Raw genomic sequence first — 27,261 nt, forward strand, 5'->3', positions numbered from 1 at the left:
GAAACGACATGGCCGAGGGTGATCAGCTCCATTTCCTCGGTGATGAACTCAGCTTGGAGAGATCCCAGGCTGCACTGGGAGCTAGAGGCAGCAGAGCCTGGAGTGGTCCTGGCTTTCCTGCACTCAGGTGTGTCACCTTGGGACCAGACCCACGCCCTGTGGTGGGCCTTGTCAAAACAACACCGGCCTGGCCAGTGTGGCTCAGTGGTTGGGCATCGACCTATGAACCAGGAGGTCAGGGTTCAGTTCCCAGTCGGGGCACATGCCCGGGTTGCAGGCTCGATCCCCAGCGTGGGGTGTGCAAGAGGCAGCCGAGCCATGATTCTCTCTCATCATTGATGTTTGTATTTCTCTCTCTCCTGCTCCCTTCCTCTCTGAAATCAATAAAAATATTTTTTAAAAAATCTATACTAATAAAAGGGCAATATGCTAATTAGACCGGAAGACCTTCTGGGAGACTTTCCGGACGTTCTTCCAGACAAAGCCATGGTGGCGGGGCTGAGGCAGAGGCAGTTAGGGGCGATCAGGCCAGCAGGTGGGGGTAGTTGGGGGTGAGCAGGCCAGCGGGGGGGTGGGGGTGGGGGGAGTTGGGGGCATGCCTAAACCAGCAGACATTCCCCGAGGGGTCCCAGATTGGAGAGGATGCAGGCCAGGCTGAGGGACCACCCTTCCTGGCATGAATTTCGTGCACTGGGCCACTAGTAAATAAAAAACAAATACCATTCTGAGCCTCATTTTCGGTGTAACATTTGTTATTTTATTGGAAAAGGCTGGTATTCACATATTTATAATTTTATTCAACAGCTGGATAATTTGTGAGACACCAAAGAAAACAATGCACCCATGAGTTACGGGGTCCAACATGGTCAGTCTGTCCACGCCCCCCGCACGGCCCCAGGCTGCCCTGCCGCCCCGGAGCGCTGACAAGACAGCCAGCCACCGCCTCGCAAGGACCACGCGAGCCCCACAGGCACGAAGAGCAGAAAAACCAACCGCCAGAAGCAACGCCTGTGACTGTTTCCGGTCCTCCCGCCGGTTCCGGCTTTGCCCTCCGCCCTCCGCCCCTTTTCTCAACACACACTTGGTTACTCAGCCTTCTCTGGACGTTATTTCCCAGGGATCCCAAGACGGGCTTTTCTTCGGGAAGATCGTTTTCCTTCTTTCCCTTTTTGGTTTGGTCTCAGCCAACGTTTAAAACAGACGTGAGGAGCCAGGAGCCGTGCACAGACCTCCCTCTGGGTCCTGCGTGGGATCTGAACCTGGCAGACAGAGCGTGTGAGATCCGGGGTCGGACAGCCCCCCAGCTGCCAGGGCGGGCTTCCTCTCTGGGGCGCAACCTCAGAGGGAACCATGCGAACATCCCAGGGGCCGGGTCAGGCCCTCAGAGCTGGATTCTGGCTCCCACAGGTTTCCAGACAACTGACCCCATTCCCGAACCTCTTTCCAAAGGGGGTGGGCGGAATCCGATCCGTGACTGTTCATCTTAATTGGAGGGGTATGTACATGTCACGGTGGCCAGGCGGCCTGGTCTTGCCGTGAGACACAAACGTTCTTCATTCATTTGATTAGAAAAAGGAATGCATGGACCCTTCCCTGGTGTGAACGGCCGGAGGCGAGTGCCATGCGTTTGTGCTTTGACACACACAGGTGGGTACACCGTCGCCCACGGAGCAGAATCCCAGGTGGGTCTATTTCCTGCGTCAGGTTACATCTTGTTAAAACAGAAAAGGCTGGGATTGGTGGGGCCTGTGCAGGCTGTTTTCTGAATCAAAGAGCACAGCCCAGTCCCGCTGCCCTTCCCGGCAAAGACCAGGGTGGGTGGTGGGTGGGGTGGGCGGAGCTGGTTTTGACACCGTGGCCCCAGGAGAGTCCCGAGACGGTGGGGTCCCTACAGAAAAGGTGCCTAAAATGGTCCTAACATGCAATTTTCTCCGGGAGGTGGGTCAGTGCGTCTGCAGAGGAGAGAGGGGCCCCCGTGGGGGGTGGGGGGAGCAGGTGGAGGGCGAGCTCCTGAAGCCAGCAAACAGCGGGGGGGCCCCTGGGGCTTCTCCATTCTCCACCCTGCACCTCGGCTCCGGGACCCGTCGTCCCACCTGCTCTGTCCCGCTCACAGGTGATGAGAAGCTTCCGGGCCAGGCTGTGGTTTCAGCGTGGGCCGCCAGCGTGGTAGGTCGGTGCCCGCGGAAGGCCCGGACAGGACTGACGTACCCCCCGCCCCCACGGGTGCACGCCGTGGGCAAACTGTGGGTCCTTCCGGGGCCTGTTTCCTCGTGTGAGCCATGGGGGTGATGAACTGTTCACCTTCCCCTCCCTGGCACCTGGCACGGAGCCTGGCACACGAAGAGCAGTAGGGGTGCGTGGAGGGTCACGATGAAGATTCCAGAAGGTCCTGGGTGGGGCAGGGAAACCCCACAAGGTGCCGGGGGCTGCACAAGCGCTGGGTACACAGGGATCACGTGGGTGTCCTGAGGCCTCGGGCCCGCAGCAGAGGCTGGGGGAGTCGGTGGGTGTAGCAGGCACACGCACGGGAAGAGGGCACCCCCTCCACTCAGAACCCTGACGGACCGGGACATGGAAAGACATGGGAAGAACCTAAATGACGAGCCTGCGTCCCCAACGTCTCAGCATGAACTCACAGTCCCCACGCACAGGGGAGCCGCCGCTCCCGGGCCCTGGAAACCACTCCCTTTCGGATCCGAGGGCCCCCGGCTGGCTGGTCTGAGCTTCATTATCTGTCCTGAGCCCCGACCTGGGGCCACAGGGGGTGCATAAGGAACCGCTGGGGGGTATTAACCTGGAGACATGAAAACCCTAATAATGCGGGAAAGACAGCGCGGGGTCAAGTACGAGGACGAGGAACCCTGAACGGCAAGGCCGACGACGCGTCCGTTTTGCGGTCTGTGGCTGTGAATCCCTGTTCTCCTCTTAAAGGCGCCGGGCCCAGGGAAGCCGGGGAGAGGCTGGGCCGCGGGGACCCCGCCCACAATGCACTGCCTGTGCTGCAGCTGCGGGCAGGGACCGCCATGCGGGGACCTCTGTGCAGGGACCTCTGTGCAGGGACCTGCGGAGGCCAGCGGGCGGGCCGCTCACCTAGTGCATCTCGGAGTTCACCTTGTCCTGGAAGATGTACAGGTTGTTGGTGGCCGCGATGGCGATGATGTTCTCGGCCGGGTGCCACGCCGTGTGCAGGATCTTCCGGGTGAAGTCCAGGCTGTCCACGCTGATGTCGTCCCGCCGCCGCTTGCCGCCCACGCACACGCGCCGCGGCTTGAGCACGGCCCGGGGCTTGCTGCTCTCCCGCGAGGCCTCCAGGGTCACGTCCCGCTTGGTGTTGCGGTCGAACATGCGGAAGAAGTTGTTGTAGGCCCCGGTCATGATGACGCTGCGGAGAAGGGAGGCGTCAGGCGGGGACGCGGAGAGGACACTGCCCCCTCCCGAGCCGTCAGCCCCGGCTGCAGAGCCAGCGCCCGAGAGGCAGCCCGGGGAGGAGGCCGGCCAGCCTGCCTCGGGGACACCCCTCGTCCTCCCTGACGTCTCAGCTGCCGTCGCCGCCCACACGTCAAGGCCGGAGCTGGGGCCCTGTCAGTGCTCTGCCCCCAACATCCGAACGGAAGTCTCCTGAACGTGCCCTTTGGCCCAGGAGCGAGAGCCCCAGGCGTTGAGATGGGGGGTGGGGGTGAGGCGGGAGGGAATCCATGCAGAGATGCTGGGCTGTAAGGAAGCTGACCCTGTCCTCTGAGCAGCTGAGTGAATCAGTGAACGCTCTCCGCACACGGCTGATGTGCCAATGTTCACAGACCTTCCCGTCCTGCTAAGGAGAACGGTCCGTCTATCCGTCCACTGTCCTCACTGTGAAAACCAGGGGATGCCTTCTCCTCTCCCCAGTGAGCCGGCTGCATGGAGCTCTGATCCGTCACAGATCCGTGCTGCTTGGGGCTGGCACATCTGGGCCAAGGATCCCTTTGGTTCCCGCCCACAAGTGGCTCTCCGCTCCGCTGCCCAGCCCGAGAGCCCACCACCCGCAGAGTGTGTTTGGGGTCACCTCCCTGTGACACCCACACTGCTTCCTCTGACCTCGTGCTCAGAGGTCGCTGGGCGGCGTTTGGGGGCAAACCCTGCACAAACCGGCTGTGTGTGGGGGCTGGGGTCCCTGTGGCCCCGCGGGCCCCCTGGGCAGCCTCCCTCTGAGCCAGGACAGGCCAGCCCTGCATGCAGCGGCCTCTCGGGTGCATCTGGGGAGCCGTGGGCATGGGGCCCGGCTACAGTGGGACAGGTTCAAGCCTTGGCCTGAGGAGAGGGCACAGTCCTCTCGTGGCCACGTGCACGTCCCAGCTGGAGGGCAGGGTCCTCCCAGCACAATTAGCCAAGGGCTATAGTTGTGAGCTTGAACCTGTGGTCCGAACACGTGGCCCCACGTGCCTGTGTGATAGAGTTCGGGTGCATGTAGTTGAGTAGGGTTGGAACCCACGAGAATGCTGTAAACAACGTGATCACGCCCCTACCTTGCCTCGTGGCATCTGCTATAAAATAAAGACACGGCTTGTGGGCGCTGGCGCTGTCTCCTCATCAGGGAGCAGCTTCCCACCGAGACCCAGCTTTCGTTCTCTTGTCTGTTTGTTCTAAGCCCTTCACCCCCCCACTCGGGGTCACTGACCCAGGCTGAGCTGGCGTGGCACATCAGGTGCCCCAGGGCTGAGGATGCCATGGCCGTGCCGGCTCCCCACACGTGGGGGTGGCCCAGGCGGGGGGGGGGGCGGTGGAAGGGGTGAGTTGGTTCCATCGTTTTCAGAGACCTGTCATCCTGGAGACAGGGAGTGGGCGGAGAATCGGTGTACTTTCTGGCTCAGCCCCTTTCTGTTCTAAAATCGGCCGCTGAAACCTTAACGCATGTGCACAGAACGTTTTCCGTTGAGACAGTAAAATGCCGTGTGTGGAGGCCCCACGAACTGCACGGGGGTGGACAGCGCCGCCTCCCACCGGCCGCGGACGCCCCCTCCTCCCAAGGAGTCCGCTCACCCTGGGGGGCCGGGCTGTGCTAATGTCCCTCAGCCGGGGCCCGGGAGACCTCACTGCCATGTGACCCCCCGCGTGGTCGCAGGAGCGGCCGGCTGAGCCTGAAAGGCCGGGTGACGGTCACTGTGAGAGACGTGAGGGCCAGCGGTGCCCCTGGGCGTCCAGGCGCCTAGCTGCTGTAGCCACCTGGAGGCCACGCAGGGTGTGACCCTCGGCCAGGTCATCCCGGGAGCACCCTGGACCTGCCTGGGGCTCTGCACGGACACCAGGCTGGAGGAGGGCGTGGCCACCACACCCGGACAGGAGCCGGCCTCCCGGAGGAAAGGCCTGGCATTAGGCTGGCTGAGAGCCTGCCAGGACCCAGGCCCCTGTCCTCGTGGCTTCTGAGGCCCCGCCTTTGTAGGGCCACCCTGGGGACAGAGCTGGGGCCAGGTGAAGGTGGCTAGGGGAGCAGGAGAGGCCACATTGCCCCAGTGCCAGCGGCCAAGGCGGGGAGCGGGGGGAGCGGGGCGCAGGGTAACCCCGCCGTGACGCGTGGACACTCGGGCGACTGCGGCCATCCTCTGACACTGATCCCCGGGCAGCCACGTGGCCCCGAGGTGACAGGGAACAGCTCCCCGCGTAGGAGGAGGTGAGGCAGCCCCTGTGTCCTGTAGGGAAGGGCCACTGGCCCAGCGGAGCGCTCACAGAGCACCCATTCAGCTCATTCAAGCCATTTGCAACCCACAGTTGCTAATCCTGGTTCCATTAAGGGGCAGGGAGGGTGGGGCCTCCTCCCCGCAGGGCTGGGGTGCCCACGTGTGAAGTGCGGGCAGGAAGTGGTGGGCCCCAGTCAGCTGGGAGGCCTTGGGGCTCCAGTCCCAGGGAGCCAGGCATCACCTGGCCACGCGCGCCCCCTGGTGGCCATGCGAGGAAGGGCAGGCAGCCTTCACAACCTGTGGAAACCCCCCCCCCCCACACACACACACACGCACACACACACGCACACAATTGGATTTACCTTTTGCCACCACTAAGAATTGAACCCCCAACCCATGACCTACTGGCATATTCATCTGGGAACCCCAAAGTGTCAGGGCCTACAGCTCAGGGCACCTGAGGAGCTGCCTGCATTAGGGTGTCTGGGGCAGGGCCTGGGAAGGGCCTGGAGGAAGTGCCAGGGGTCCCCGCAGCCAGCCTCAGGCTGGCGCCCCCATCCTGGCTCGGCCCCCCTGTGAGCACCAGCTGGTCCCTCTGACAGAGCACTGTCCTGCTCAGAGACCTGTCCCCCCTCCCGCCCCCTCGGCGGGCCAGGGGGCCCCAGGGTGGCAGCAATGACCGAAGGAGTCCCCTATCCTGAACATACGCCTCTACCCGACTTGGGCCCCCCTGCTTCCAGGTGGCCCCGCCCCGGTCCTATCCCCTGGTTTCCAGCCCCCTCCCCGCACCCGCCTCCCCGATAGGCCCCGCGCGCCTGTGACCAAAGCCACCCAGGGCGGTGGCAGAGTCCTTACACAACACAACACCCGGAACCGGGGAGGCCCAGCCTGCTCCTGGCCACAGAGGCGAGAGCGGCCGGCCCCCCGGGGGACGGACACGCGGCCCTGGACGACACGTGGCTGAGGGCTGCCGGCGCTCACTGCACCCTTCGCGCCCCCACACTGGGCTGGACGGCAGGGGAGGGGGGGACACCGAACTGGCTCCGGTTGTGACCATGTGGTGGGTGACATCGGCTGCACTGGCCAGTGTGGGCTTCATCCCTGCACCCCCTTGTCCCCTGGGCCCTGGGCTGGCCTTCCCCGTCCACGCCCGCCCTGGCCGAGCCAGGCGATGGGGAAGCAGGAACCCACCCAGGCTCAGGGCCGTGCCCCGGGAGGGTGGGGCCAGGAGAGGCCTGGACCTGGGCCTCCCCGGCCCCAGAAGGTGCAGGGGCTGGGACAGGGGTGCCAATGGAAAGAGGTGGTGGCAGGAGGAGGGGTGGGCAGACTAGTGGCTAAAGCTCTCCGCCCCACGGATGCCCCAGCACCGGGAACAGCCCTCACCCCGACAACCTGGCGGTGGGGCCAAAACTGACTAACACACTTCCTCTACCGCCAGGAGAACCGGGCTCAGCGTGGGTGTCCCCGCGGGTGTAGCTACATTAGGGCGGTCTGCTTCCTGCCCCAGGATGGAGAGCTGAGTCGCGCCAGCTGCAGGGAAGGCCGGCCCCCTCCCAGCAGCTGCCAGGTCGAGGGCCCGCTGGGCGAGGTCGGGGTTACCTGTCGCTCCCGTTCCAGGCGCATTCAAACTTGTCGAAAATGCAGTCATTCTCATACAGGGAACAGAGCTTGCTCCGAAGGTAATCGTGGACCTGGCGCGAGAAGGGGGCCAGGTGAGTCGGGGGCCCCTGGCAGTCCCGGCCCCTCCAGGGTGGGTCTCCCTGAGCAGCGAGGGGCTGTGCCCTCCGGTCTGAGGTCACTCCCGAGTCAGCCCTGCTCACCAGGAAGGGCCCACGGCCGGGCACATGGCCAACCCCTGAGCGGTGGCCAGAGAGCGGAGAGGCACAGTGACAAAGGAGACCGAGCCCTGGCTCTGCTCCTCCCCCGCTGTGTGATCCTGGACAAGCGGCTTCGCCTCTCGGAGCCTTGCCGCCTTCGTCCTTAAAGCGGCCACAGCACATTCCCCATGGGCTGTTCCGGGACCATGAGGACCCCTCCTGGCGTTGGGTCGTGCCCTCTGAGGACAACAGTCACGTGGGCACGGTGGTGACCGTCACGGAGAAAAGGGAAAGGTGACCCGCCCTGCTCCAAGCACCGACCCCAGCTCATGGCAGATGCCTCCTCCTGCTCTCCCCGCACCTGCCCACCCCCACCCTGGCCATCTCCCCAGGCAGCCAGGGGGATCCCTTTGACACTAAGCTGGGCCATGTCAGACCTCTGCTCAAAACCCCCACTCCCCACAAGGCCCCCCGGGCTCCACTCATCACCTCTCTGACCTCTGGCTCCCCTTTGCTCGCTCTGTTCCAGGCAGCTCCTCGACAATCTGTGACCATACTGACCGTGTCCCTGCTCAGGGCCTTTGCACCTGCTGTCCCTCCTCTGGGACCCCCGTCCCGCACTGCTCATGCCTTACTTCCCTTGGGCTTCAGCACCCCACAAGCACACGTGGCTAACAGCCAGCCATGGTGCCACAAGGAGCTGCGATGGTCCTTACATGAATCCATCCAGGAAAGGAGCAGAAGCTGAGGGAAGGGGTGATGGACCAGAATCACACTGATGTCCTTGTGGGCATGTGGCTTCTAGCACCATCCTGTCCTCTCCTCTCAACTTCGTGCCCCCCCACCCCCCAGGACACTTCCCTCCCCGAGGCCTTGCCAGGGAGGGCAGACAGGGCAAGGAGGTGCAGGGCACAGATGTGGGCTCTGACTCTATTGCTGCCCACCGGTGAGCAGTGCCCACATATCCTGACCTCTCAGAACCCCCTCTTCCCCTCTGCCAAAGAGGGCTGATGGCACCCCCTTTCCAGGGACAGTAAGGAAGAGAGGTGACAGATATCGAGTGTGTGGGACCCCCTGTGCACCTTGGACCACCATGAGGCTTTGGCGGGGCTGCTTGGGGTGTGTGGAGGGTGCTATTCTATTCACACCTGCATAATCAAATCCTACCATCCTACGAGGTCCAGCTCAATGTCACCTCCTCCAGGAAGCCTCCCTGATCTCCCAGCTAAAGACATAACTGGAAACCACTTTGAAGCAACTTTATCGCAGTCCCATATTTCTTTCAGGTCCCTGTTTTATTTTACCATCCCCTGAATTTTTTTTTTCCTACTCCTTAATCTATCCGATGAATCCTAACAGAAAAATACTGAATAAAGACTTTCCGAAAAGGTGCCTTATAAAGGCCTGTGCCCAGGACTGAGGAAGGTAACACACTCCCATCTCCCTACCGCGCGCCCCAGGGACGCTCCCTGGAGAGGGCAAAGCTTGCCATCTTAATGCAGAACTGCAGGTGCGGCTCCCCAGGCGGGCGGGAAGGATGCCATCGGCTGCCCCAGAATCATTTGTGCCCTCAAACTGTGCCCGGCCTGATGCTCCTCTTCTTGCCCAGGGCCCGGGACTGCAGGCCACTCACAAGCCTGCCTCGGGGCAGGGGCCGGTGGGCAGGGGCACAGAGCTCCCTGCCAGGCAGGGCTGGGCAGGCCTCCTCCCTTGGCCGAGCTACGTCTGCTGGATTTCCTGAGCCTCAGTGTCGTCACCTTTAAATGGGCGTATGAAAGCCCCCCCCCCAAACGTGGGAAAGCCCCTCCGTGGGAGTTCCCAGCACAGGGGAGGTGGCTGGGGGTCTCCACGCCACAGCCCACCTGGTAGGTCTCGATGGGCCTTGCCTCCATGTTCAGGTCCCAGACCTTGACCGTGAGATAGTCCCGGGTGAGCATGTACCGGCCGCTGTGGCTGAACTTCACGTCGGACACGGAGGAGATGATTTCTGAGAAGAAGGAGCGGTTGCTGGGGTCCTCGGGTTCCTCGAAGACTGCGGAGGCAAAAGGGGACGCCCGTCACCGTCACCGCCGCTCCTGCCACGGCCTCGGGGCCCCACACGGCTGTTCCCACCCTGTGCGCTCGCTGTGCGGTCCTGTCACCCACCAAACCTCCCGGCGGGCGCCCGCCCAGGACGGAGCCCGCGAAGAGGGGAGACCCAGCAATGTTTATGGAGCGCCGATTCCGGGCCAGTCCGCGCTGAGCCCTTTCTCTGGATCACTGCATCCCACCCCCCAGAAAACAGGATTTTTATTCCCACTTGATAGCCAAGCAAACGGAGGCACAGGGCGCTGAACCCCCAGCCCGAGGTCTGGGGCTGGAGGGACGGGTGGAGGCGATTCTGAGCGAGCGGCTCGGCTTGCTGCTCTCTGCCGCCACCGAGTGGTGGTGCTGCCGCCAGCGCAGTGAGGGGCCCGGACAGCCCCCGGCCCGGACCACGTCCCCCCGCGGGCCACCTTCAGCCTCTCCGACCTCTGAATTCTGACTGGTCGGCGCAGAGTCGTGCTCTGTGCCCCGGGAATAATAATTGCACCGACGCCTTCGCTTCTGCAGGCGCAAACACCGTCATTTTCTTTGAAATTTCTGATACGGACATTTTTTCACCAACGGACAGCAGCGTCCGGTGCACCCTCTCCCGTGTCAGTCCCGTCGCACCCACAGCTGGGCGTCTCCCGGGCGTTGTAAGAGGACCGGGGTCTCCCCTCTCCCTGATGGACCCGCCAAGGGCATTTCACGGTCATTACTGCTGCCGAGAGTTTGAAGACACCTCCCGGAGCCCTGTCACTGTCACGGGCTCGATCCCCCCCCCCCCCCCGCCCCAGTTATTTTACAGTTGGAGGCTCTGAACCCACAGAAATCGTACCCTGCTTGTTTTTAACGACTCCGCGTAATTAAGCTCTCTGGGCCCTACTGGCTGCCTGCTCTGTGGGTGTCTCGTGGTGTCACTGCTGTCACACACGGGGGCCGGGTAGGAAAGGGCAGGAAGCCGCCCATTGTCTTCACTAGCAGAGAAGTGCAAACAAGGAGCCCGGGACGCTGGTGAACCTTGAACCCACGGCAAGGGCCAGAGTTATGCCCCGAGTGTCTAGTCCAGACAATGGGGGCTCAAGCTATTTCCTGATCAAATAGTCTCAGAGTAAATCCTTCTAATATTTACTGACCTTTAAGATCGTCTGTCTGTTACTGCAATTACCTGACTAAGAGCTACATGTGTATCCAATATTGAATAAAAGGCTGGCGAGGCCTGGGCACCGGTAGAAGTCCTTTCTCTTGCATTGGGCTTGCCCGCCTGGCCCCCAATATTTCCAAATTATTATTTCTTGTCTCATCTCTTTCATTTGTGTGCGGCCCCTCCTCCAGATCCTGTGAAGACTGAGAAAGAGCACAGGTCCATGGGCAGGAGCTATCGGAGCCTCTATCCTCGTTCTGCCTGGCTGTGTGACCCTGGGGAAGCGTCTTAGCCTCTCTGTGCCTCTATGTGGTAAAAAACAATGGCCCCTCCAGGTGTCTGCCTCCCAGTCCTAGCAGCCTGCACACGCTGCCTCTCACGGCAAAAGCCTTTGCAGATGGGACTGAGGACCCGAGTGGCAGGGACTGTCCCGGTCTCTTCGACGGGCCGCTGTGACCACCAGGTTCTCCTGAGATGGGACAGGGAGGCCAAAGGCAGGAGAAGAGGGGTGAGGGAAGCGGAGGGCGGAGTGCAGGCGCCTCTAGGAGATTCTCCCCTGAAGCTTCCGGAAGGAACGCAGCCCAACCAATACCTGGATTTCGGGCCTCTGAGCTCAAGTTGTAAAAGAATATATTTTTAGTTGATGTCAGAGAGGAAGAGAGAGAGAAAGAGAGAGAGGCACATCAATGGTGAGAGAGAATCTGACCGGCTGCCTCCTGCATGCCCCCCACTGGGGATCGAGCCCGCAACCCGGGCATGTGCCCTGACCGGGATCATAGGTCAATGCTCAGCCACGAGCCCCGCCGGCGGGCATATTTGTGTTGTCTTAAGCCAAACGCGTGGCCCTTTGTCACAGCCGCCCCGGGAAACGAATGCCCCGTCCCCGGTCTGTAACATGAACAGCACCCGCCTCCGTCGCATGGAGACCTGAGGATGCGCGGTGAGCGGGCACAGCCCCGATGTGCAGTAAACACCCACAGCCTCGCTGCGGCCCCTTCACCGGCCCGGGGGGGGGGGGGCAGCAGCGCACAGTGGGGGTCACCAGGGGTGGCGGCCGCCATCACCACCTGGTCTAAGAGCTCTCAGCCCGGGCACAGCCCTCCTTTCGGCAGACTCCGTGCTGGTAAAAGCAGAAATAACTGTCTGTTTTGAGGACTCATGTACAGTCGTTTCCATGGTGACGCTGTCATAATAATGACCAGCAGACAAAAGACCTCGATTTCTCTGCTTCGGAGAAAGACAGGAAGCGTAGGGCCGGACAGCAGCCACTGGGCACCCAGCTCTGCCCCTGACGGAGGCCGGGTGGGAGGGGGGAATGCTCTGCCCTGAGCCTCAGTCTCCTCATCTGAGCAATGGCAGCTCGGGCGCCCTTCACTCAGAAACCACCGTCTCACCTACCGGGAACGTGACGCCGCGAGCTGCATCCTGGGTCACGCTCAGCCGTCCCCGCGTGTGAGCGGCAGCGGGGTAAGTGGACGGAAGTGGGACGTAAAGAGAGAGTTCTGACCTCCGAGTCGCTTTAAAAATCTAGCTCAGCCCGGCTCAGGGGATGAGCATCGATCTTTGAACCAGGAGGTCCTGGTTCGATTCCCGGTTAGGGACATGCCTGAGTTGCGGGCTCCATTCCCAGTAGGGGGCGTGCAGGAGGCAGCCGATCAATGATTCTCTCTCATCACTGATGTTTCTCTCTCTCTCCCCCTCTTCCTTCCTCTCTGAAATCAATAAAAATAGGCCCTAGCCGGTTTGGCTCAGTGGATAGAGCATCAGCCTGTGGACTGAAGGGTCCTGAGTTCGATTCTGGTCAAGGGCACATGCCCAGGTTGTGGGCTTGACCCCGGGTAGGGGGAGTGCAGGAGGCAGCCGATCAATGATTCTCATCATTGATGTTTCTATCTCTCTCTCCCTCTCCCTTCCTCTCTGAAATCAATAAAAATATTAATATATATATGTTTAAAAATGAATAAGTAAAAATCTAGCTCAAATGACAATCATTCGTGTTCTGATTTGCAAACAGCGCCACCCCCTGTGAAGCCGCCATTGGCTGCTTAATTTCTCAGAACTAAGAGGTGACGGGATCTGGGTTGAGCCTACGCAGGACATGGGCCGCCCGCCCACCAGGACACGGGCCGCCCGCCCACCAGGACACAGGCCGCCCGCCCACCAGGACACGGGAGCTGCAAGGGCGGGAAGGAGGGCAGGCACCTGCGCTGCCTTCAAGGGAAGCTTCTGTGCAGGGTGTTGGGTTTGAGAAAAAAAAAAAAAAATCCCCAGCCCTGGGCGCGGCTCAGTGGTCACAGCGCCAGCCTGTGCCCTGAAGGGTCATGGGTTTGATTCTGAGTCAAGGGCACGTATCTGGGTTGCAGGTTCAATCCCCGCCCCGGTCGGGGCACATGCAGGAGGCAACCAACTGACGTGTCTCTCTCACATCGATGTTTCTCTCTCCTCCACCCCTCCTTCCTTCCCACTCTCTAAAAAAAAAAAAAAAAATTCAATGGAAAAAAATATCCTCTGGTGAGGATTAACCAAAAAAGGGAAATCCCCAAAACTTTAAAATACAAAATAACTTCAACTGTCAACCTGCTTGAAGCAACAATAAAAGCCCACACTTGCTAAGTTACTAAGGCTTCTCTGCGGCACACGTACAGGCCAGCCCGTCTCACCAGAGGAATCATCTCAATGAAACGGGGCAAAGAGCCTGTAGGAAAGGCTAAGACCACCTTCCCCTGCGAACGCTGGGCAAGAATTTCTCAGCAAGAGCCGGGCCGGCATCACCGGCACAGCCGAGCCCGCGTGGCCGGAAGCCGCCAAGGCCTTGGACCCTCCGGGTGCTGTGCCTGCGCCATGGCCCTGCGGTTAAGGTCCACGGAAGCCCGGGGGAGGGCTGGTTGGGGGGAGCTGAGCTTTCAGAAATGAAGTTGTGGTCCTGGCACCAGAGCCTGGGCTGTTCAGACGCAGCGTGTCCACCCGGGCCTCGGACACTCACGTGCGGGGCCTGGCAGGGCGCCTGCCTGGGGATGTGCCCAGGACGCTGCCTGTGGGTGCTGCTCTGCTTGTTGGGACCCCTGGAAACCGGAGGACACAGTTACGAAAGCCGGGGGGCTGAGACTTGCTCCTCTTGCCCCCCAAAGAAGTCATTCTAACATCACGGGGGACACAAACACTCTCTATCCCCCCAAACACCGCCCTTCCCTGTTCCCCTCTCAACGCTGAACCCCAAGCTGAAGGCCAAGCACAGAGACACAGGTGAAGAGGAGGGTAAACCACCTCCCCCCGCCCCCGCCCCCCCGCCCCGGTCCCCCGGCCGCACCCCTCCCCCCCGCACTCAGGGCACTTGCTTGGAATATTTCTTTCCATTGTTTCTCCGTGCCCGTTGTTTGGCTGTGCTCTGCCCCCTGTGGAATGTTTTAAAAGAATCCTTTTCCATGTCACTAAAACAGGGGTGGGCAAACTTTTTGACTCGAGGGCCACAATGGGTTCTTAAACTGGACCGGAGGGCCGGAACAAAAGCATGGATGGAGTGTTTGTGTGAACTAATATAAATTCAAAGTAAACATCATTACATAAAAGGGTACGGTCTTTTTTTTTTTTAGTTTTATTCATTTCAAATGGGCCGGATCCGGCCCGCGGGCCGTAGTTTGCCCACGGCTGCACTAAAACCCTAAACCAATATTTGAAACAACCAAACCATCTTCCATTATGCAAACGTCATGGTCACTCCTCCGGGGACACTGGACTTTCGCCCCTAGAAACGAGGTACCATCACGCCTCATCCCCCCACGGGCTCACAGAGGGCCAGGCTGACCCGGGCGCCGACACAGCGGGGGGCATAGAGAAGGTGGCCTGGAGGGGGCTGTGGGAGGCTGCCTGTGTCCCCACCACAGAACCGGGGTGGGTATGACTCACGGCAAAGTGGCAAAGGGGGGATCAGGGCTGACGATCGGCTGACCTGGGATCGGGGCTTTCCTGGGTTATGCACGTGGGCCCAGTGTCATCCATGGGCCTTAAAAGTAGGGGGGGGGGGCGCGGAGGGGGCCCGTGTGATGCAGGGAGAGGAAGGCCACCAGAAGGGCTGGCTTCGAAGGCGGGGAGGGGCCCTGAGCCTAGAGGTGCAGGCGGCCCGGGAGCTGGGGAAGGTGAGGGCGGGTTCTCCCAGAGCTTCCAGAGAGAAACCAGCTGCCAACCCCTCGCTCACTGTCTGAGCCTCCAAACTGCAGACCTGGAAAAGCATGGCCCAGCCACGCACACACACATGCCCCGGGCCACCTTGCTGGCCCCAGCTTCCCACCATCTCCAGCCAGACCTCGCCCCGACTCCGGGCACCTAGCTGCCCAGTGCCAGGGTCTCAAGCTCACTGTGTCCAAGACGTGCCTGTCCGTCCCCGGCCCCCCGCCCACAGCGCCTGTCCCAGGAAAGGTCCCCCTTCACTCACAACCCAACCCACACTGTGGTCACCGGTCCCCATCCCACCTGGCAAAGCCTGCAGCTCCACCCAGCATGGCCGTCTCCCACCTCTGCTGCCCCATCCGGGTCCCACCCTGAGGTCCACCCTGAGGCCCACCCTGAAGTCCACCCTGAGGCCCACCCTGAGGCCCACCCTGGGGTTCACCCTGGGGCCCACAGTGTCTTCTCCATCCTCCCCCACGCCGACCCCTCAGCAGCCTCGCCCCCTTTCGAACCTGCTTCTCCCGACCAGCCACCCGCTGCGCCCTCCGCCCGCCGCCTCCCCGCGAACCCCGCTTACGCTTGGAGTGCTTGTCGCACAGGGCGGCCGCCCGCATGTCGCAGAGGCGCAGGGAGCCCTTGCTGCTGCTGTAGACGAAGAGGTTGCAGTGGTGCGGGTGGAACTCGGACGCCGTGATCACCTCTGTCAGGTCCTCCATGTTGGCCGGCTTGATGTCCACGATGTCTGGGCCGTCAAGGAAGGTGTGGCTGCCCCCTCCCTGAGCGACACTTTGGGTCCCCCTACACCTGGGTCCCTCCCTTACACCCTGGGTCTCCCCCTTACACCCTGGGTCCCCACCCTACACCCTGGGTCTCCACCCTACACCCTGGGTCCCCCCCTTACACCCTGGGTCCCCCCCTTACACCCTCGGGACCCCCACCCTACACCCTGGGGTCCTTCACCCTATACCCTGGGTCGCCCCTTACACCCTGGGTCCCCCACCCTACACCCTGGGTCCCCACCCTACACCCTGGGGTCCCCCCTTACACCCTGGGTCCCCCACCCTACACCCTGGGTCCCCCCCCCCTTACACCCTCGGGGTCCCCCACCCTACACCCTGGGGTACCCCCTTACACCCTGGGTCCCCCACCCTACACCCTGGGTCCCCCCCCTTACACCCTCGGGGTCCCCCACCCTACACCCTGGGGTCCCCCACCTCTATAACCTGGGGTCTCCCCACCCCCTCTCCCTGACATACCCCACATCTAAGCTACCTCTCCGTTCCCCAAGCCCCTGGACAAACACCCACCCCAAAGAGTCCCCAAGCTGCAGGCCTGCATGTCGCAATGCCCACTGGCTGCCCCTTCTGAGTGCCCGTCTATTGTCCCCAAAAGCCTGGACCTGCCACCTCCCTCCTGACCCAAGCCTCGCCCCGCCAGTGCCACCCATGAGGCCCCTCTGCCTGCCTCCCGTCAGGGGCGGCAGAAGGCAGAGCGTGGTGGAGCGCCGGCTGGGCACCCAGGGGCCGTCCCAGGCCCCGCCTCTGCATGTGCGGTGGCCCCGGGCTCAGCTCGGCCAGGGGACGTGGGACCGAGGACGAGACCCGGTTCTCAGTGCCTCGGTTTCCTCGCCTGTGAAATGGGTTAACAGCTCCTACGCGGGCTTGCGGCGGAGACTAGCAGAGGCACGGCCCCTGGCACACCGCCGGCCGCATCTCAGAGCCCAGTGCCTGCCAGCTGCCCATCACTGCGAGACACTAACACCCGCGGCCACGCTGGGACTCGCCTCCCGCCAGCCCCTCCCCTGTCCCAGCTGCTTCCTCTCGGTAGAAAGGGGCGTCTTCTGGAAACTGCTGTGAACAGGAGAGTTTATAACCGTCAGAAAGACCCTGACCCTGTGCGTCAGGGGCCCAGGAGGGTCTGCTGGCGCTCAAACCCCGCCTCCCGGGAAGCACCGCGCTCCCCACAAACTCAGAATCACACGGAAACGTGCAGAGGACCAGGGGCACTGTCACTGCCGCCTGACGCGGTTGCCCTGGAAACGGCGGTTTTCTGCGCGATACGAAGCAGAGATCAAATCGCGAGAAATGAGACCGAAGGCTGATGAGGAAGAGCTGCAGCATCTGTGACGCGAACCCGCCCACATCAGCCCGCCGTCCCGCCGACAGCCCAGGACTGAGGCTCTCACTGCCCAAGCCTCGCAGACCCTCTCTTGCTGTTTCAAAAAAGGACTCTGCCCTGGCTGGTGTGCTCAGTGGTTAGAGCGCTGGCCTGTGCACTGAAGGGTCACGGGTTCTATTCCTGGTTCAGGGCATGTACCTGGGTTGCAGGTTCAATCCCTGTCCCTGGTTGGGACACATGAGGGAGGCAACCAACCAATGTGTCTCTCACATCAATGTCTCTCTCTCTCTCTCTCCCCTCCTCCCCCTCCCTCCCTCCCTTCCACTCTCTAAAAATCAATGGAAAAAATATCCTCAGGTGAGAATTAACAAAACAAGGGCTCTGGACAGAGTGGGTGCCGGGGAAAGACAGGTGTGACGCACGGAGCCTGCATTTCCACGTGGCCCTGGTGGAGGGAGACAAAGCCAGAGTCAGGGTCAATGTGTGTCTCTGAACCCCAAGATCCAGAGCCCACGCCCGGCACCCCTGCGGCCGGATGGCATCCTTCAGGACCCGACCATCTACCCAGCCGCTCCAAGACCTCGGCTCAGCCCCCGGGGACCTGCCCGTGCCCGCGGCCCGGCTCCGCCCTGTGTGAGAGGGTTAGTGACTGAGGGGGCTGTCCCTGTTGTCCCCCTTAGTCCTATCACAGAGCGGGGCCTGCGGTCGGCCTCCCGACAGGGAAGCAGGTGCAGAAGGGGCCTCGGTAGGCAGCACGACAATATGCCCCAGACGGACACGTGGACACTCCCCCTGGCTCACCCCGCTGGCCACACGCCTGTGAGCCTAGAGGCACTTGGTCCTACAGCGACCGTGGCAGCGGCCCTGACGGGGGCAGTGCCCGTGCGGGGCTGGGAGCCCGGGCTCTGGCCTGGGTGGCTGGTCTGCGCTCTCTCTGGAATGGCAGTGCCACCTGAGAAAGCCGTGTCCCTCCTGCAAGCCCGTTTCCCCAGGTGCAGAATGAGGGGCTGGGCGTGACCCAGGGGGGCTCTTGCATTGCGAGGATGAACCCCCAGCCCCCTCCTGGGTCCTTGAGCAGCGGTGAACCCCACAAACGGGGCTCTAGGAGGTTCGGCAGGACGGACCTCCCTTGGGAAGGAGCGTAAGTTGACTCATCACGAGCCCCCCCCTGGCCGAGCGGGACGGGTCACCCGTGCTCTGTCCATCTCACTGTCCCCCACCTGTCCGTGGGCTGCTGTCAAACTCCCGCCGCACTTCGGGGAGAGGAATGCCCCCCACCCCACCCTGAGGAAGGCTTGGCAGCACAGGTGGGCGGACGGGGTGGTCAGGCTGGGCGTGCCCAGGGGAGAAGGCGGACTCCCTCAGGCCCCCTCCCAGCGCAGGTATCTTTCTCCAGCGCAGTGGCCGAGTGGTGTCCCCAAAACACACCCACTTCCTCACCCTCAGAGGCCGTGGGTGCGACTGCATTTAGAAAAAGGGCCTTTGTTGACACAATCCAGCTAAGGCTCCCAGAGGAGGTCATCCTGGATTCGGGCTGCCCAGGGTCCAACGACAAGTGTCCCTGTAGGAGACCCCAGAGGAGAAGACACAGGACAGCGGAGGCAGAGACGGGACGACGCAGCCACAGGGAACCCTGGCCCCAGAGCCGGAAGAGGCAGAGGAGCCTCACGGAGCCTCCGGAAGGATCCAGCCCTGCCCACTCCTTCCTCTCCAACTTCCGCTCAGGCCCGGAGGGAGCAGCTTTCTGTGGCCTAAGCCCCTAGTGTGCAGAAATCCGCGCTGGGAAGCCACCCCGGTTGCCCGCCGGGAGCTGGCGAATGGCATGGGCACCGGGTAGGACCGTGGACTCCGCCCTCTACACCCCTCCTCGCCCGCTTCTTCCAGCGGATCCCGTGTCAGCGCCCCCAGCCCCGAGACGCCAGCCAGGAGCCAGGGCAGCTCCCCACCCTCTGCCAACAGCCTCCGAGGCCTGGGCTTCCCGCCGGCCGATCCCAGCGCTGGTCGCCTTCGGCCTCGGCCCGAGTGCATCCCTACGGGAGGGCTTGGGTTCCACCCTGCTCGGCGGCGGCCTCACGGTCCACAGGGAACACCAGCACCTGCTGGGCCTACCAGACCCTTCACGGTCCCCTGACCGTGGCTCAGCCACACCTGGGGACACAGCAAAGCTCAGAAACAGGGGTTGGTCCCCCCCCCCAACCCCCCAGAGAAGTCTGTGGCGCTTCCTGTCACGGACACAGGAAGGGGAGGGAAGGGACCTGCAGTCATCGGGTTTGCAGGGATTTTTATAGAAACTCCTTCGACTCCCGCTGCCAAGGGCATCGCCTGCCATCCCAAAGCCGGAGGAGGCCACCCCAGCACCCCGCACCGTCGCCGGCCCTCAGTCCAGAGCTGCGTGCATCCCCCTGGAGGGCCTGCGGGACGTCACGTGGGAGGTCCCTGGGCTCCCAGTGGCCCTCGGTCCCCTTCACCTGCACGGGGCCCGGGTGGAAACGGCCATCGCCCAGCCACTAGGCACATCCCTGCTGATCATAAAGCAGTCGAGACAGGAAATGGGAGCATGTGGTTGGCTCACTCTGCAAGGGGCTCAGGTGAGAACTGGGGAGCAGCCCGCTGACTCCAGGAAGCAATAAGCAGTAACCGACGCCGTGATGGCTTTAGGGGCGAGGCCTCAGCACATGACTCTGAAAACACAGCAGCTGACTGAGCAGAAGACACGTCCAAGGCCCCGGAGCTAGTGAAGGCAGCCCCCCTGCAGGAAGGGCCCCCCCAACCCTGACCCCAGGAAGGGCAGGCCCTGGCTGCACACGGAGGTGGCAGAGCAGAGGCGGGACCCTGGCTGCCTGACTTCCCGCCCGGGCTCCTCCCGCTGCCTCTCTGTCCGGGAGCAACTGCATCTCCACGGGACACGCAGCTCCCCCAGGGGGTGAGCACCCCCAAGGGCACTGCTGCTGGGCTCGCTGGACTGGCTTGTCCTCCGCAAGGTGGACGCCGAGAGCGGGCGGGCTCAGTGACGAGCAGGATGCGGCCTTGGGCTCCATCGATTTAACTGAGCACAGCGTGCTTCATCCAGATGTCTCGGCAGGAACACACGCTCGGGATGGGAGAGGCTGTTACCATGGTGACAGCAGCCGAGGCGCGAGGATGGAGGCAGCTCTGCCAAGGCCACGAGGGGCCTCCCACACGGGCCCCAGGGACGCTGGGTGTGCCGGTGCCCCGGAAGGCCTCCCTCCCCCACGTGGAGGCGGCCTCACGGGCACAGCCAGCAGAGCGGCTTTCTTTCCAGCAAATTTCTCCTGACGATGGCCAGGCTACAAGCAGGAGCTGTGAGCACTCAGGCCGAACCACGGCCGATCGTGCAGGAGGGCTCCTGGCAGCCTGGCCCGAATGAGCTTTTCCAGGCTCCACGCAAAACGCCACTGCTGGTGGCTTGAACAATAGAGAATTATCTCCTCACAGTTCTCGATGCTACAAGCCCACAATCGAGGTGTAAGCAAAGGCGGGTTCTTCAAGGCCTCTCTCCTGAGCCTGCACACAGCACCTTCTTACTGTGTCTTCGCACAGTCTCGCCTCTGTGTGCGCATCCCTGGTGTCTCTCTGTGTCCAAGTCTCTTCTTATCAGGACACCAGTCCTACTGGGTCAGGGCCCTGCAATGACCTCATTTACCTTCATCACCTCTTTAAAGATTGAACGCCCACCTTCCGATGGCCCTGGGGATGGGGACTTCAGCTTTTGGTGGTGGGGAGGTCACAATTCAGCCTTCTTCCCTTCTCCACGCAGAACCTTGACCTTGACGGTGTAGTCTGCTCAGGGAGAAGCAGCCAGGTTGCTGGGGCAGGTGGGGCCATGGGAGAGGGGCCTTTCTGCATAACTGCTCACTGCACAAGCCCACTGACCCCCTTGTGTGGTTGCTCTGGGTGGTGAGCCAGTCTACACATCCCTACCACAGCCGGGGTATATGACTCCTAGATGCTCAGACAGGAAAGAAAGCCTTGGATTCTGAGCCATAAAGATCCAGACACAACAGCCCAACCCCACTATACAACAGCTGTGTGACTTAGGGAAACTTCCCCAAGCTCTCTGTGCCTTGCTTTTCTCATCTGCAGAATGGGTTGGTAATATCTGCTTTGCAGGGCTGCAGTAAAGATTTAATGAAACGACACATGTCAAAGGCCCTAGCACATGGTTACTACTTTTAGCAATAAATTCATTAACTAAATTAAAATCAGCCTTTCTCTTCCTCTGGGAAAAAAAAAACAACAGGAAATGAAGCAGGTTGCAAAAGCTGCAGGGGGGGGGGGGGGCGGGGATGTCACTGTGAGCATTTGTGCTGACTTGCATGCCTGGGTTTGAGACCTGGGAGGGGAAGCCCAAGGTGGACAGAGCTGGGCACACTCCCAAGTAGCTGCCTTTTCCTGGCTCTGAGCGAGGGCAATGCAGCCCCGTCCTGGCTTCCTGGGGCTCCTCACCCAGCAGTGAAACCCGCTATCAGACCCATGTGCGCTGCTCCAGGAGGGACACTCAGGGTGCACGTGAGGGGGTGTATAACAAGGCCCTGGAGTGGTCTAGAGAGTCAGGGACGGGTCCTCTGAGGCAACGGCATTAAGCCAAGGCCGAGAGCCAGCAGGAGTTATCCGGGCAGAGGGCCAGGGTGGAGGAGTGATCCATGTGAGGGGGAGGCATGGGGCTGAGGGGCTGTGAGCGGCAGGCTGGGAGGGAGGGAGGGAGAGGGAGGCAGACAGGGCTGCAGCCTGGGATCGACCAGTTTTAATCAGCAGCGTGTTACAGACATGCCATGGAGGCCTGGCAGGAGGGATCAGAAGCACCACGGAGTGGCACGTCCCCACCATTAGAGGAAGCGTTAGAAACAGACAGCGGCCACCTGTGTTACCAACAGTCCCAGTGTGGCCTGCAGCGATGTGGAAAGCACCCGCTTTCCCTTAGAATCCAAAACAAGAGCCAGGAGACATTATCCCATCATGGGGGCTGATGGGCAGTCTGCGTGGCCGGGGCGAGGAAAGGCCACGGGCAGTGCACCCACTTCTCAGAGTTGAAAGGACCATCTACACGAGAGGCCCGGAGTCTGACTCCCAGGCCCTGCCACTGCCCAGCTGGGTGACTCTGGGTCAATCACCTAACCTTTCTGTGGCTTAGTTTCCTCCTGTAATGGGGGGGCACGTTGCCCTGGCTCATTTGGCTCAGTGGATAGAGCATCAGCCTGCAGTCTGAAGGGTCCCCGGTTTGATTCCTGTCAAGGGCACATACCTCGACTGTGGGCTCAACCCCCAGGGCCCAGTCAGAGCACATGTGGGAGGCCATCAATCAATGTGTCTCTCTCACATCAGTGTTTCTCTCTGTCTCTCTGTCTCTCTGTCTCTCTCTCTCTCCCCCTCCCTTCCACTTTCTCTGAAATGGAAAAATATCCTCCGGTGAGGATTAACAAAAACAAGCCAAACAAAAAAGGGGGGCGTGTTCATAATATCTGATCACAGTGTCGCTGAGAGGATTAAGTAGGTTAACATGTTCCAGGTGCTTAGAACGCCGTCTGGCACAAAGTGGCACAGAGCAAGGCCGGTGTGTGGGAGGTGGTGAGGACGACTGCAGGGCTGGCTGCCGGAGGAGTCAGCACCGTGGACAGCGCACAGGGAGCGAGTCAGCGCCCTGGGCAGCTTGCTGCTGGGAGTTGGGTCAGCACCGTGGACAGCGCACAGGGAGTGGTGAATCAGCGCCCTGGGCAGCTTGCTGGGAGTTGGGTCAGCACCGTGGGCAGCGCACAGGGAGTCAGCCCCTGGGCAGCATGCTGGGAGTTGGGTCAGCACCATGGACAGCGCACAGGGAGCCAGTGCCCTGGGCAGCGTGCTGGGAGTTGGGTCAGCACCATGGACAGCGCACAGGGAGGCAGTGCCCTGGGCAGCTTGCTGGGAGTTGGGTCAGCACCGTGGACAGCGCACAGGGAGTCAGCGCCCTGGGCAGCGTGCTGGGAGTTGGGTCAGCACCGTGGACAGCGCACAGGGAGTCAGTGCCCTGGGGCAGCATGCTGGGAGTTGGGTCAGCGCCCTGGGCAGCGTGCTGGGAGTTGGGTCAGCACCGTGGACAGCGCACAGGGAGTCAGTGCCCTGGGCAGCGTGCTGGGAGTTGGGTCAGCACCATGGACAGCGCACTACACTCAGAGTGGAGGAGGCTGACCCGCCTGGCCTTGGGGAGGCCTCAAAGCAGCAGTGATGGGCTGTCACGGTTTAACAACAGGTTTTCCGAGCGGAAAACTGATGTTGGGGATTCGGACTTGGGGACTTGGGGCATTTCTGAGCAGACGCTCCCCCGTTTCCTCCTCTGTACAGTGGCACTGCGGGAGCATGAAAAGAGGCACCTGTGAGAGGCGACCGTGGTCGTGGAGGAGTGGGTCGTGGGTCTAGGGCACATCAGGCCCTGTACTCGCCGGCCCCACCCGCCCAGCCCCGGCCCCAGAGGCACAGCCCACTGACTGGATGGGAACAGCGAGGCTGAGTGACTGAAGTGGTTGGGCCGGGGCTCTCGGTGCTTCGCCAGCAGAGAGCCTTGGCGGGTCCCCTGCATTGTTCCCTCAGGCTGTGCTGGAGCCTTGGAGCCTGTGCCCTGACTGCTGGCCCACCACCCAGCCTCGCTTCGGGATCTGCTCAGGAAACAGGAATTAGACATTGTTCCAGACTGAGGGCTGGTGCAATGCCAGCTTCCGCCAGGAGAAATCACTCGGGGGGGGGGGGGCAGGGGGAGAATCAATGGAGCCATCTTTGCAATCCTCCGGTGCTAAACTTAAAGCAAAGATTCCTCGGCTGAGGCCGCCTGTGCAACCTGTTACCTTTAAGACGCATCGCACTCGAGAAAATTCACCCAGCGCTGCCCAACGGTCTCAGAATGTTGGTACCGAAGGATGCGAGCGGTGGTTTAAAGAGATGTGGAGACGGCATTGGGGTGAAACACACAATCAGAGAACCCGCAGGAATTCAGGGAATGAGCTGTAACTACCCCAGGGGGCTGTTGTTGAAGAGGGAAGATGCTGCCAGCCACCAGCTGGGGCCCAACTAGTGACTGACTCCTTTATTTCTTAGAAACGTCCTCACGTTAAGGAATTTGGCCCAGTTTACATTCGTGTGAACAGACGGCCCAGGACGTTAAGCAGTGAACCGAGCCCAGGGGTCCAGATCCCAGCACCCAGGCTGCTCCTCTGTAGTGTCTGGGAACCGAGCAACTTGGAGCCCAGACTCACAGGGGGGAGTCTCCATCCCAGGACCAGTTGGACACTGTGAGCCTCCTCACTCCATTCAGAACCATTCACAAGTACCTACTATGTGCGGGCCCTGCATTACATGTGGGGATACAGAGAGGCGCCGACTGGGCTCCTAACCCCCAGGGTGCCACTGGAAATGGGGGCGTGGGCATAGTAACAGGTGAGGGAAGCCCAGTGTGATGCCCAGTGGGACAGGGAGGGGGGCCCAGAGGGGCTCCGACCAGCCTGGGAGGGATGCAGAGTGGATACAGCACAGGTGACCGAGCAAAGGGAGCAAACAGGAGCCAGCCCGGCTACGAGAGGGAGAAGGCTGGTCAGCGAAGGGCCAGCAGAAGGCAGAGCACTGGCCCAGCCCTGTGACAGGAAGGGAAGCCCAGTGGCCTGAAGGTGTGGGCCAGCCTGGTGCCCAGGATCGGGGGAGGTGGGCAGGGCCAGTCACCAAGCACCATAGGACACTGCTGAGTGGTTCGGACTTTGTCCAGAAGCCGATGGGAAGCGACTAAAAGCTTTAGGCAGGCGGCCGACGTGGTCAGCCACTCTCACTGCGGTGGGCTGGCTGGCTGGCTGGGCAAGGCGGGATGCAGGCCATGGCCAGGCAGGGCTGGGGTGGCCCAAGCTGAGCCTCTGATGGATGGAGAGCAGCACACGGTTCCAGAGCCATCGGGGGAGGATGGAAGGGCCTGCATCCTTTCCATTCTGTGGGCGAGGGAGAACGAAGCTGGGGGACCCCTAACGGTCAGCCTTGGTGGCAGATTACGGCAGGCACCTGCGTGTGCCGGGGACATGGCAGAGGATCAGGGCCCCTCCCTCTGATCAGAGCAGCTGGTTCTGGAATTCGCCAGAGAAAGGCCTCTGAGTCAGCTCTTCTCCTTCAAATGGTCCAAACGTGCCCACTCTTCTCCCTGATTAGAAAAGCTTTCCTCTCCCTGGAAAACCTTTGCTAAAAATTAATTCTGCGTAAGTGGGAAGTGTTCCTGTTTGGACACAGGAGACGGTAACGCAGCAGAAAACTCCCAGCGGCCTTGAGGACTGATCAGCAGCCTCAGGACAAGGCAAGACGCAGGACCGGAGTTAGAGGGACGGAGGCCCCAGGCCCAGGTCCCCCGGGGGGTACGTGCTCAAAGAGTGTCTCAAATGCAGAGCAGGTGCCCAGCTCCGCCAGTCACAGCTTTGTGGACGCCCCCCCCACCCCCCCGCCGCCCCCCACTGGAAAGGAAACACCTTTCTCATCGCTCGGCTGCTATCGGACCCATCGCCCCACCTGACACCCCCCGGCCAGCGGAGGCGGCTCCATGGACAGTGCCCCGTCTCCCCGTGTTCTCACTGGTGGTCAAGCAGCAGCAGGCCGCACGGGGGGCCACACGCAGCCTGATTCCCCGATGAACCGGTCGGTCAGGGGAGGTCTGCACAGCCACCGCGGGCTGGAGACTCCATCGCTCCTCCGTCTGCCGAGCTGGCACCTAGGTCCACAGGGAGGCTGCCGGAGCCCCACTCTGCAGCCGGCAGGCGATGCCACGCACGCTCCTCCACCCACAAGGCCTGGACGCTTCTATATCTGATCAACTAACAAATCAGGCTGCACACAGGCAGGATCTGCAGCCAGGGAAGCCCCCAGGTCCCATGGGGACACCAATCCCCAGACGCTCCCTTCCTGTCATCAGCCCTCGCCTCCTCAGCTGACAGGTCCTGGGGTCAGTGATTATTTCCACTCCTTGCCTTCACCAGCAGCCCCATGTCTGCCTGTGCACTTGGCAAAACCGCTGCCCTGGCTCTCTCCACCCACCCTGCACCTGCAGCCCGGCGAATCGTGGCCGGAGAAAAACGCGCCCATGTGCTCTCTGGCCCACTCGCTCCCACAGCACCGCCCGCCTGCTCGCTGCTCGCCTGCCGGATGCTCCCCTTGCTTATTGCACCGACGGTTTATGTCCGCCTGCTGCAGAGGGGCAGCAGGAGCAGGGCCTCCTGCACTCCATCTGGGCCCCATCCTTCACAGAGCAGCCTGGTGTCGGAGTTGGAAACGAGACTCGGCGGCTGGAGGTGCGACCAATGCTAGGAGTGGGCTCTGAGCACGTTCACTTGGGCTCCCGGTGCCTCAGTTTCCTCATCTGTAAAGGAGGATCGTGGCCGTACCTGCCTCACGGGGTTGTTGTGGGGGTGAAATGAGTTAATATTAACAAGTGTTAATGCTACACAAGAGCCTCGCTGTAATTACTGTTATTATATCAGTCTTCAGAACAGGGACAGCTTAGCAACCAGCCTGCTCTCTCCACTGCAGCCCTTCCCCAGGCCCATGCTCGTGTATGGACGGTTCATTCCTCGCCAGCTGGTGGGCGCTGGACTCAATCCTCTTGCCCCTAGCTTGCCCAGACGCGGGGAGCCACAAGCAGGGCCCCCGACTCCATCCGGCTGGGCTTTTGACACCCTAGTTGTCACTCTTAGCCCTGGGTGGGACCCCAGCGGGGAGGGTCCAGAGGAGCCTTTGGTGGACGGTCTCTGGAGGATCAGCTGTCCCTCCTCTGGGAGGGGTGACCCCAGGACCTTATCTCCTCCTTCATCCCTGGTAAGGTCCCAGGGTGACGGGGATCACGGCCACCCTGGCGAGGAGGAGGCGAGGGGTCAAATGTAACCCTCACAGCCGTGGTTTTAAAGTGTTCATACATTCTCAGCATGGGCTCACGTCTGCGTGTCATTCACACCCTGTGGACTCACCGAAGCTGAATGAAGCAGAAGCCCCCAAGCCAGCTCGCTTACAAGCCAGCCAGCCCACCCAGGAGCCACCGCAGGAGACGCCGGCGGCTGCGGCGGGAAAGGATACTGAAGCTCCGGTCGGTGATGGCCAGGTGCCAGAGGTTGATGCGCAGGTCGTCGGCCGACATGTACGTCTCGCAGTCGCTGTTGACGGAGATGGAGTTGATGTGGTAGGTGTGGCCATTGGCAAAGACCCTCCGTGGGCTCACCTCCACCATCAGGTCCATGGGCTTCAGCACGGGCACCTACGCGGAGAAGGGCAGGTCAGAGCAGGGCCATTTGCCGGGGGCAGG

The 27,261-nt window shown here is 61.7% G+C and overlaps 1 protein-coding gene across 2 annotated transcripts in view; it reads right to left on the reverse strand.

Moving 5' to 3' along the window:
* Window positions 1-734: 734 nt before the first annotated feature.
* Window positions 735-27,261, reverse strand: part of PPP2R2C (protein phosphatase 2 regulatory subunit Bgamma) — an 81,631-nt gene continuing 55,104 nt past the window's right edge. Inside the window, exons 5-10 of one of the 2 annotated variants that reach the window (XM_081105021.1) lie at window positions 27,036-27,213; window positions 15,418-15,582; window positions 9,331-9,500; window positions 7,251-7,342; window positions 3,091-3,382; window positions 735-1,259 (exon numbers count right to left, since the gene is read on the reverse strand). In XM_081105021.1, the coding sequence (XP_080961147.1) occupies window positions 3,091-3,382; window positions 7,251-7,342; window positions 9,331-9,500; window positions 15,418-15,582; window positions 27,036-27,213 (897 nt within the window). In that variant the 3' untranslated portion in view covers window positions 735-1,259. Of the gene's footprint in view, window positions 2,557-3,090; window positions 3,383-7,250; window positions 7,343-9,330; window positions 9,501-15,417; window positions 15,583-27,035; window positions 27,214-27,261 lie in introns of both variants that reach the window. The other variant, XM_081105020.1, reaches the window with a different exon arrangement.

This window comes from Myotis nattereri, assembly GCF_964212035.1.
Source record: "Myotis nattereri genome assembly, chromosome: 1".
Taxonomy (NCBI): Eukaryota; Metazoa; Chordata; class Mammalia; order Chiroptera; family Vespertilionidae; genus Myotis; species Myotis nattereri.